Below are 12,423 nucleotides of genomic sequence, written 5' to 3' on the forward strand. Positions count from 1 at the left end.
AAATGGTGGGAAGGCTGTGCGAAAAACACGTTTGTTTTTCATGTGTCCCCCCAAAAATTTTTCTACAATTTTTTGAAATTTTCGACACGCAAAAAATTAAGAAAATACGCATCGATAGTTTTGAAAAAAAATGCACATTTACATCCAGATAGTATCTACAATCCGTGAAACTTTCAAAATTGTTCGATCACCCCACCAAAATTAAAAAAAAAAAAATATTCAATTTTAAGCATGTATGATACGATAATTCGGATAGGGGAGGGGGTAGGAGGTCAAAGCTTTTTTGAGATAGTTTTAGGTCAAGGGTAACCTTTTGGGTCAATAGCGACTCTATTTGGATCAAGGGCCGATTTCACTATCTTACTAGGAAAGACTCTTTTCACGTTTATTGTACGTTCCATACGCCATGACCGTGCACAAAATAGCTTTTTCTCCATTTTCCCTCGATTTTCCTCAAATCACCCTGATTAAGTAACGACAGTAGAAAGCACTAATAAGGACTATGTAATTATTGTATGTAAAATAGGCGTTTAAATACATACTGTTAAGTCATTTCAACCACAGAAAGGATACTACCTCTATTGAAAAGCGCTTTATTATATTTGAAAGCGTTAGGGCTGGTATTTTCCCCTTTTACACATTACTACATTTATTTCACACATACCTACGATGCATACTACATGTTGTAATGTAATTTCAGGTTTTTGTTGCGGGGGGGGGGACTCTCCACTCACATAACTAGTTTGAAGTTTTTTTTATTAGTATTTTATTATGTTATTGATTAAAACATATAGAAACTCAAACTTAGGGAGGGTGAATTTCCGCAGCTTATACTCCGAATAACGCGACTGACTACATGGACTTAACTTGTGAATCAATAAACGTTAAGTATCAATTTAAAACTTATTAAAATCACACCTATCGCTTACATGTTAATTTTATAGTCGTGAGTTTTGTTTTAATCCACAATATTTCCAACAATGATTTAGACCTGTACTTTTCGTCGATAAGAGCACAAGATATGAAACTTCTAGAAATAGTTAGTATTGCTTTCTAACTTTACGTCTATACGCGTAGAGTTATGATCTTAAATAGAGTAAGTTATATTATATACAGTGCCCCGCATAAAGGTAGCCCAGCTGGGTAATACCAGAGAGGAGCAAATAGTTGTGTTTAATTCTCTGAGTAATTCTGGGTGCTGATGTACCGACCACTGTGCAATTGTTTAGCACCTTGCAAGATCAGTTTTCTGTGTGGTACTGCAATGTGGTGCCGGCGTGTGGACCTTTGTGCGGTTGTTCAGTTGGAATTTCCTGCCGGTTTAGTTCTGGTGAACAAGTCGCGTCGACTGGAAGAATATATGCGGAGGGGTCAAAGAGACCGTCATTCTCAGGTAAGAGCAACAAAACCATTTGTTCAACGTTGTGTTCAGAACTTGGTGCAAAAATGGCTCAAACCGTGTCTGTGGCGAATGTGAGTAGGCTGCAACTCTAAATCTAACCTAACCAAACCAGAGCTTGTGTGTGATATTCAACAAGGGATAATACGAAACCCGTAAAAGTCTACCTGAAAACTATCTATACAGGTTAGTGTGGCCGAACGTGTGTACTGAATTCTTGAAACTGAAACCACACCTATTAGCATGTGTCCAGGAACTGAAGGAGCTGGGCACTGGTAAACTAGTTGTGTGCCATAACTAGTAACTTACAATAACGTTTAGGCGCTCTGCTACATTTATGTGAGAGAAAGCGCGGTTCCATATATCGGATTGAATAACAGAATACTGGTGTGGTGTGCTGAGAATTCACTTACTCTGCACAAACACCCTCTATGACAAAATAAATAAATAAATAATGTAATAAAATAATAAAAATAATAAATAATTGTGTTTGGTCCATAGCTGCAGTAACACGTTTATCGGTTCAGTGTTCTTTCATCAACAATGGGTAGTGAAGTTTATCATTGCTTCTTGCAACAATTTTACAAGCTGATACCGACTATACTCTTACATCCAACAAGATGGAGTCTCAGCAAGCAAAGAATTGTGGTCTTTTTGTTCGTGGGTTTGTCCAGTGATTTTTGTTTCTGGGGATGTTCAAAGCAGAAAGTGTATGCAAATATCTCTCATATCCTGAACTGCGGGAAAACTATCCACATCATCCAGAGCATCGCTCGTGAAGTCAGTGGAAGTGTACGCCAATATGCTGCGACCTGCACTGAAGTGTCTCGACGTTACCTAGGGCAATTTTCATTATCTTTTGTAATATGCAAGTGAGCCATTGTTTACATTTTCTTAGTCTGTAGGTCGGAATTAAAAATATTACCACGTCGCTGGGCCATCTTGTATTATGCACTTAGGTAACATATTTAATAAATAATATTTCATACAACTAAAATTGTACGTACCTGGAAAATATTCGACAAATCTCGAAGGTTAAATATATAATGAAATTTAACTGCCGTTGGTAAGAAAGTTGATGATACTCTCTGATGCAACATCAGCGCCGTTTGAACTATACATTGTGAATATCTGGCAACACTAGGAGGTATTTTAGTTGCTGGATTAAGTAGATGTTGCTCTAAGATGTTATTATATATCCTGTATAACGCGTCTTGCACAGGAAAGCTAGAGAAAGATTAAAGTACATAAGTCAATGGAAGGCGAAAATCATTACCCTCATGTGGTAGGCAAACATTTCAGTTTTTAATTTTATCCCTGCTCTAGTCGGGAGATTCTGAGCATGAAATCAAACGTACCTAATTTAATATGGAAGTTCTTTCTCCGTGCATTATTAAAACTCAGAAACTGTTAGGACTACTAATATGTCTATTTTCCTCGAATCAAGTGAACATAACAAGGACTTGGAAAGCTATCACTAGCACCAATGGTGTATACAATAAGCATCAATAGTTTTAGCTTTTAAAGAAAAAAAATATTAAAACTCTTCTACACCGAAGAATTTCTAAATTATTTCATCTTTCTTTTGCCTCTTCAAGCAGCGGTGGAGTGGGTAGGGCTAAGAGGATAGCTTCATTTATAATGCATCAATCACTCTTTCATTATTCATCTGCAATATACAATTGGCTTTCAATAAGTTTTGGCATTTATTCCGAAGTTGGGCGTCCGCTTTCGCCACGTGTTTTCGCTGTTATCTCCTTTGCACACTTTGTGTAATTTGTTATTATGTTCATTAATCCGTGCTCTTCACAAACTTTTAAAAGATTTTGCTCGTTATCAACGTATTGCTTCACAAATGTTAAAACTGTTAGTTCATTGCCCTTGTACATTGTGAGCTAGTGGTCTACTTTGCCACGCTTAGTTGCATGCATGGAGAGCATGCCCGCGACCGTTCGGTCTATTTAATGGACGGGTTCCGCAAGAATGTAATGCACCCCGCCCGTAGTTCCACAATATACGCTATTATTGCTCGTGCACAAGGTGCACCGTCAAGATTTGTCCCTTAACCTTGACACCTAAGTGTGTAACCCCCATTCTCTGAGGGAGTGGGATACGCCCACTGCGCGGCCAGACCGAAGTCCTGAGTGCCTACCAGTAACCTACTGGTTGCGGCAGACTGCTAGCGAGTCAGTCCTACCATGCTCTGCAGGCATGGCGCCCGAGCGTTATAAGGCAAGCTCACCTCCCGCCCGTGTTCATCGTTACCCAGATTCCTGGGATTGGCTCCCACAAGCTACCGAATCCCACGGTATGACCACACCCCGGCAGAGTCCAACCCAATTCCGGGGCCCCAGGCGACGCCCGAAGGGGCTTGTTCAATCCCGGTCCTGCCTACCTCTATCGTTCAACTGGCAACCGCCTTGTCGTGTAGAGGTACCACGCACACGTCGAGATACTCCCGTATCTCATCCCGGACCCAATGGTACGTGTTAAGTCACCATTTGAGTTTGGTGCCAGCCCATATCCCACAGTGTTTCCTCCCTTTGGCAGAATCAGAACCGTTATTCAGATTCCTGGGATTGGCCCCTCCCCCACCTCCGTTTGGTCCCACTGCAGTCAGGAGTCCAACACTCCCCTCCCGGTAGGGTCGTCCGAACAATACGGGACTACCTCTTCTTACGAGAGAGGTAAACCGTACTTTACCAGGCCCAATGGCTGATGTAGACTGTCTACCTTTAAAGACAATGGCCATTTGGGAGCGGCGGCTCCCCTGCTAGGGTCGTGGCTCCTGCACCCAGCTCACACTACTGGGACGAAGGAGGGACCCACTTCCTCAGCACTCCTGAGGTACGAGTATGTGTTAGGATACCAAGTATCCCATCCCGGACCCAAGAGAACGCATTACACTCTCTTTGAGGACAGTACCCTCCCGGTAGGGCGTTGGATCCGCCCACCCAGGGCACACCAACTACCCACTCTTTTTAGCGTGTTGGGGTACCACGCAGCCTTATCTCCCGGACCCAAGGGCACGGCTTAGTTGCCCATTTCGGGGGATACCCGAGGGCTCACCCCCGCCGGTAGGTATGGCAGCCGAAACTACCTACCCCACTGAGGACGTGATGGGGTCACACTTACTCTCCCAGATCCAATGGCACGAGTTAGTCGCCCATTTCAGAGGATGCCTCCCGAAGGCTCACCTCTGCCGGTAGGTTGTTGACACCGCGTGTTCACCCACTACCATATGGCAGTTAAAGTACCGGTAGTGAGTCCGGGCACCAGTGTCGCCCTATCTCCCCCTGAAAGGTGCCGAGCCACCACAAAACATGTGACCCGGAAAATACACAGGGGGTCCCTCCCCCTTTCTCAGCACGGGCTTGGGACCGGCCACGGCGGGGTACATGTGCCCTTGTACAGTCACCATGTTGATAACATAAAGGCTCGTTTCTCTCCCACAATGCAACTGTTCGGTTACCTTGCGCCAAGTAGTCCCCTCCGCTCGCCGTATAGTCCCATGTTTAAAGCCGCTTATACGAACAGATAAACAAATTTTCCGAGACTCTTATATATTATCAAGCACACAAACGATCAAATTATCCATATCTTTCCTGTAAAGTTTAAAAATTTTGCTGGAAACGGATGCCCAACTTTGGAACTTAACCCTAAATTTTACACAGATGGTTAGTATATAGTTATTAGTTGCAATATGATGAAATTTTAGGTGAAGATAACTTTGATCCTTTGGTTAAAAGACATCAGTCAATGTAACCTCCATCTGCTGTGACGCATTCATCCAATGTTCTTTCCATGCCTTGAATACATTTTGGTAAAATTCAGATAGCTGACCCTTACACCGTTTTTCACACAAGGAATGAGGGCATTCTCACTGTCGAATGTTTTTCTTCGCAGGTAGCTTTTTAAAGGATCAAACAGGAAGAAATCTGAAGGAGTCAAGTCTGGATTATAAGGACTGACGGACGATTTCCTATTTCATTTTCCTGATTTTCTGATGTATCATCATGGTTGTATGACACTTGGCATTTACATGATGGAGTTTGATTACCTTATTTTGCAGCTCCAGTCTCTTGGTCTGGAATGTACGTCGCACCTCATCCAATGACGAATAGTAACGCTCCTTGTTATTTGTGGAGCAACGTTCCAAGAAGTCTATGAAAATGACACCGCACTGATGCCAGAAAAAGGAGGCCATAATTTTTCTGGCCTGATCTGGAAAGTCTAGGTTTTTTAAACCGCAACGTTGAATACTAGCGTGGTCCAATATGTGATCTTCATAAATCGGAAGCAACTTTCTATGAAATGATGTGGCTGATTCATCCCTAGAAACAGAAAATCCACCTATTTCAGTGCCCATTGTGGTTTACCTGTGTCTATTTGTCTCAATACCTTTTAGTATCTATTTGTTGATTTACGAGAAGCAAAGTCATGTTGATAGGTTGAAATTGCTGGCTTGCCATGATCAATAATCCGTTTATACAATATCTGTTCAAATCTTTCGCAACAATATATAGAATTGATGTGGGTCTAAAATTATTAATTTCACATTTATTATTAGATTTAAGTATCGGGAATAATAACGAGGATTTCCAATTATCAGAGAAGGTGCAAGTTTTAATGGAGAGGTTGACGGTAATCCATAGACGATATTTAAACATGTGAACACACCTTGTATTGTACACGAGGGTGTTTCATCAAGTCCTAAAGCTGCACTGGACTTCAGCTTTTTTTATTGCCATTTCAATTCCGTGTAAATAAATTTCATTAACACACAACGTTTGTAGGATTTCATTCTCATTACTTGATCAGATGTTTGCCATAATGACACTCGAGTGAGATGAAGAGGACACAAATACGGAGGTGAAGTACTGAGCAAAGATATTAGCTATTTCATTAAGATGGAAGTGTCGCCCTTCAAACTTCAATGTACACCTAAGGAGATGTTTAGTCCAATTTTTAAGTAGTTACAATTTTATTTAGAAGTATTTTCTTCCGAATTTAGGACAAATGCACTATATGCTCAATTAATGTCTTTCTTAATATCCTTGCGCAATTCGTCATTTTTTTTATAGAAATTAATTGGGCTGGCAAGTTTATACTTTGCTCTCATTTTGATTTTTAGAATCATTTTCATTATGAACCAGCAAAAATAGTTATAATGTGAGCTCTTTTTAGGCGAAATATTCCTATCAAATAAATTATAGATAATATCATAAAAATTTCTCACTAAATCGCTAACATTATCTTACTTTTTTAAGCAGTTCCAATCTACCAACGAAAGTGTTTGACACAATTTTAAAAAGTCGTCTCTTAAGGTCGTATCCGGAGGTGTTACTTTCCTCCTTCACATTTGCTGTCGACTGTTGTTTGATGTTTATTACAATGGCCTGGTGATGCATAAATGATACGATTCTGTATTGACTTCCACTTCTGACATATTTGACAACACTAAATGAAGACCACAGGGGTAAGAGGTAAATCAAGAAATAGTCGAAATGAGTTAACAGCAGAATTATGCAGCCTGAAAGATGTAGTTTGCATGGAATAAATCCTACGGTAAGAAGGTTTAATAACTAAGAAATTTAATGCTAAAGATTTTGCCAGAAAGGGAAGAAGCAGGTAAGTCATTAGAAAATAGGGCAATCGTATAAAGTTATAAAAACTCACTTGCCTCCTTTTCCCCTGTAGTCTTCAAATCTAAGTTTCGATTAAATTTAATAACATTATTTAATAATTCTAAATTATATTGTTATAAAATTATGTAATTTTTTCTACATTTAAATTAAATTCACTGAATTTTCTGACAAGTTGAAGTCCCAATTAGAAGAATCGACCTACATTGAGAACAGTTAATTTCAATTCGGGTAAATAATTCATTATAACACTCAATGTTAGGGGCAGGTGGGAAGTACACTACACAAATATTCTATTCTCCCTGCGCTTATTTTCGTTAACAAAAAAATCGTAATTGTTATCACCCTATCCAATAAACACTCATTGTACTTGGCCAGAACAAAGATCAGAACTCCCTCCTTCCTTTGATTTGCAGGTGTCATCTGTCATAGTATTACAATCTTGCCTTAAAACTGTACCTGTTATCAAATAGTTCAGAGTCAAAATGCGATTCATTAAACTAAGTTTCCGTAATTACAATCGAGTCATAATTATTTGATACTATTCCGTAAAACACACGTTCACTATGACAATTCCACTATGAGAATACCATGCAAACTATGAGAATTCTGGTAATATAGATTAAACAGTTTTGAATTTCTGAATGCTTAGATGTTTTGAATGATTCATTTTGATCAGCTGAAGATAACTTACCAGTTTTTAAACTTCCATTCTTTGTATTGTCCTCAATACCTAGACCTCAGGCTGAACTATTCTTAGATAATGTACTCTATAAGCAGACCTAATATAGTAGTTAGGAATCTAGCCCTTTCGGGATTTTATGGTACAATTTGTACCATACGGGTGTTTCATGGTACATTGCGTTATAACTCTCCAATTGAGCTTTTTCGTCCGTTTTTTTTTCTCAAGTCCAGCGACATTGTAGAAGACCTTATGTATGGTTTCACACCTTCCTGCGTTGAGACATAGTAGGTGGTGACGTCATAATTTTAAAATATATTTTTTCTTTTATTAAGTTATGTCCATTATTTTTTGGCGGGCTTATTTTTGCACGTAGAAAATTGAAATTTTGCTTAAACTTTCAGCCCATCCAATAGTATTTATCAGATTTTTTTCAGATCTTTGCGTTAAAATAGGGGGGTCCAGAGGGGCAAAAATTTGAAAAAGGGATATTTTTACCAAAAAATCCTTTTCTTCGGGATTTTCCCGCCTTAGATACATGATGGAGACATGTGAATGTTACCGCCTGAAAGTTCTATTCTGAAGAGAATGATTGGTGGATTATATTCCTAGGGTAAATAGAGATGTCTCAGGAAATTTTTTACCTGAGATTATGGTCTTTTGCGGTAATTTGGGGCATTGTGGGGATTCTTGATAAAATTTCTCCCGCCATAACTATTCAAGATAGAAACTTGAAATTTGGCACACACATTCATACTACCAAGTACTATTTATCGGATTTTTTTGAGATCTCTACGTTCACACAGGGCCGTTCGAGAGGGGCCCAAATTGTGAAAAAAAAATTCCCCCAGAAATTTTCCCTTTGACATTACTTTTCCCTCTTTTGGTATATGGTATGGGCATGCAAGTAGTACCGTTTGAACGTCTGCTCCATTCTGAAGAGAATGAGGTATGAACCATGATCCTAGGATAAATACTGACCATGCAGTAGCTGCTTGACTGAAAGTCTAAAAAATACCCCAAAAACCCAAAATCCCGAAAGGGCTAGGTGTTATATTTGACCTAAAATTACCTTTCAATCACATCGAAAATGTTACACATGATGCTTTTAAATTATTAAGACTCATAATTAGAAGTGGTAAGGACATCAGCAATATGGCAACATTCTTGAAAACGTATTATTCATATATACGCTTCAGGTTGGAATATGTTGTTGCAATTTGAAATCCCTCACAACAAAAATAACGCCAACAAATTGAAAAAAGTTCAATCAAAATTTCATAGATATTTGATATTCACAGTAACTGGAATTTATCCCTCACTTGAAAACTATAATACACTTATAGACAATTTTAATATTTATGCCTACTCATTAGAAGAAAGGCGTAATATTGCATATCTCCTTCCTTCTAAAAATAGTTTTAAATTAATTATTATAGGCGTATTCCTTCTAAAAATAGTTTAAAATTAATTCGATTGCTGAAACTTTATGTCAACATGAAACTCCAATGTTCCTCTAGTTAGAACGAGAACTAATAATACAGGTCTCTACTATTGCAAAAAGGCTGGGATTAACATACACTGAAATCACCAATCTGGAGAATATTTTCTATGTATAACTTATTATGTCAAATAAATGATAAAATTGATTACAATGTTCTGTAAGGCACTAAAAATGTTATAAAAATCTATTGTAATATCTCGACATTCTAACTGGGCACCTAGCTGTTGTGTTGATAAATAAATAAACAAACATAGCCAGGAAGTATCTTTTTAGATAGAAATCTCATCTGGAAAACGGTTAATAATTTTTAAATAGGCCCTATTTGGAAAACAATTGTCTCATAAAAAGGATGAATTATTGGCACCACATGATGAAAGTACAAACGTTTATAACATTTTCAATAAGTATCAAGAAAATTAGTAGAATTATATACAGCCTTCGTACATGTATGTTTGGCTACTCAGTGAATTTAAATTTATATAACCTATAAATGAGGTTACCTGACAGCAAATACAGCAAAATGTCTCTGCAGTCGTGGGTCTATCGTGAAACTTCCTGCTGTTGGATTCATGCAAGAAACATATTGACAATTATGAATATCCTTCAAACTAAGCTTGATTCGATCGTACCAATGGCTGTAATCTATATGTTGTCGGATTAGCGTGTGAGGTTGAACTGTACCGTACTTGTCGACCTAAAAAGTTAAAGAAAGAAATAAACTACAGAAAAAAAAACCATTAAAAACGAAATAAAAGTTTCTACTATATACGAAATAAAAGTCATTATTTCATAAAACCGAACATGCAAACAATAGTATTAAAATGTTTCCTTTATTTACGTAGTGTTTACAAAAAAAAACTATTACAAAATATAACAATGCAATGTGTTTCAAAAAGAAATACCCGATTTTAAACACTCGCACCATGCCGCTTCTTATCTCTTTTGAACCAACAATGAACCATCGGAACGAAGGGATTCTCAGCTTGCACATGGCTCGGTAGGTTAAATGACGCCCTTCCTTCACCGATCACTTTAATGGTTCTCAGGATGGTGACTACACAACAAAAATTATTTTGTGTTCTACGCTTCGCGGAAATGTGAGTTCGAAACAACTGTTCAGCGTGAATCTTATCAACAATAGCCAGATTTTATAGAACCTACTGCTCAGAGCATTAGGCGATGATATAAGCAAGTCTAAGACACGGATTGTTCGTGTCAAGTAAAATCTAGTGCCGTCCCAGCGTGTGAGAAGATATGGATAGCATTCCTTAGTCCCCCATATAACCCTCAAAAGCTCTAAAGGTAGCTAAACTAATTTTGTGAAAAACTAGTAACCTAAAAATTTATAGTCTATACTATGAATACTAGCGTTTTTCACAGTCCTTTGCACCTTTCAAAAACAAACCGCGTAACTTGATGTTGTATCACTGCGCGCACGACTATTTGCTGATTGGTGAAGAGTAAATTGTTTCGTCTGTTTCCTGCAATATTTCTGCTGTAGCACGTGCATGTATTTCTGCTACTGCGATGTGCATTACTTGTCTCACTCTCACACCATTGCCGTGATATAGGGAAAAATACCCAATAATATATAATTCCCCCTTCTTTAAGAGCAACTGAACATTGTTATTTTCCTCCAAACTGTAATTATAGATGAAATTACAATGATATATGTCAAATTATCAACTGAACGATAAAGAGATGGTGCGGGTATGTTACAGCAAGCATATTTATCATTATGGGAGACTGTTTCTTTTTCATCTATTACCTAAATCGTTACTCATATCTATGTAAAACACATGGTACTTTTCCCCCTTAAGTTCAATTTATTGATGTGCTTTCTTACATTGTATAGCATGCGAATGTACAAATACTAACTTCATTACTACGAAGTAAGTAAATAAATATTCTACGAGAACATGAAAATTAGCTATTATAGGTCTTAATTTTCTTCAAGTGAATTGAACAACGTTGATATCGTTTGGTAAAGTATTTGCTTTTCTTTTGCACTTACGGGTTTGTCTTGTTTATGTTTAATAGAATAACTCGGAGCAGCATGTAACCTGCTGGCTTCCTTGGTCGACATCTTTTAATTGTGGCGCGCACTTCGTGTATTTTGTCATTTGTTGTAACAGTTTTCCCTTACAAATTCGATTTTGGTTAAAGATTTCGATCCCATATAGATACATACTTTGAGTCAGATCCTAAATGTTCTTACTGTGCCTTAATAATACATTAATTACCATAGTACATTGCATTTGTTGTGTACTATTTGCTCATGGAAGAATAAACTGGTATTAGTCTCATTTTCAATGTTGCTAACTCATAGTTATTTTTCAGTTTTTCACAAAGAATGGTTGTCAAACAGTTGTGTCATTTCATGAAAATGGGCTAAGAAAACGAAAAAGAGAAATCAAGTGAACTCGCTGTTCTTATTGAAGATAATAAGTTCCTTATAGTATTTCAGATCTTTGTTTGACCTTTCATTAGAGATGAGGAAATAGTGAATTAAAAAAAAAGAGAGAGAGAGAGAGAGTGTAAGGGGTATAGAGAGAGAGAGTGTAAGGGGTATAGAGAGAAATTAAAGAGGATAAAACCTGTTTTAGTGATTCATTACGAAGTAATATGAGGCTAATTTTTCAGTTATAATTTGTATATCGCTTTTTTAAAAAAATGCGATCAGAATAAATGACCATTTAAAAGATGCAAAAACCGAATATTCGGTGCCAGAAATGAAATAATGTACAAAGGATTCTTCAACATTTAAGAATTTTTATAATTTTGGATAGGAATATTCATAATTTTTGAGTCTTATTTTTTTCTGAATGCAGTGAAAGTAAGAGGAGGTACTATGTGCATGTTAAATAATGTGGCTTTATTCCTATGTAGAAACTAAAAAGTTTCTTGGATGTCGGTAGAGTCTTCATACTCTCATGACTGATATTAGTTAATGGCATAACTTTTCTGTTAGATATCAAATGACAGGATAAGTCACGAGGATTCAAAATATATTTTATAGGTATTTTATTGCATATAACAAAGGAAATAAAATAATAAATTCTCTATTCAATAAATAAGTAAACTCAGTAGTTTTCAAGTTCTTGCAGAATGAACACTTGTTTGTTCCAAACACTCGCTCGCCTGTAATGGAAACGTACAAGGAGCTCAATCTTGAAATGAAATGAAATAAAAT

General features: G+C 37.5%; 1 protein-coding gene across 1 annotated transcript in view; it reads right to left on the reverse strand.

The window, feature by feature from the left end:
• Positions 1-12,423, reverse strand: part of LOC145694826 (dynein beta chain, ciliary-like) — a 614,922-nt gene that overhangs the window by 201,076 nt on the left and 401,423 nt on the right. Inside the window, exons 45-46 of the mRNA XM_081771484.1 lie at positions 9,731-9,924; positions 2,407-2,626 (exon numbers count right to left, since the gene is read on the reverse strand). Coding sequence (XP_081627610.1) covers positions 2,407-2,626; positions 9,731-9,924 — 414 coding nt within the window. The remainder of the gene's footprint in view (positions 1-2,406; positions 2,627-9,730; positions 9,925-12,423) is intronic.

The sequence above is a fragment of the Thermobia domestica genome, chromosome 9 (assembly GCF_964235325.1).
Source record: "Thermobia domestica chromosome 9, izTheDome1.hap1.1, whole genome shotgun sequence".
Classification (NCBI taxonomy): Eukaryota; Metazoa; Arthropoda; class Insecta; order Zygentoma; family Lepismatidae; genus Thermobia; species Thermobia domestica.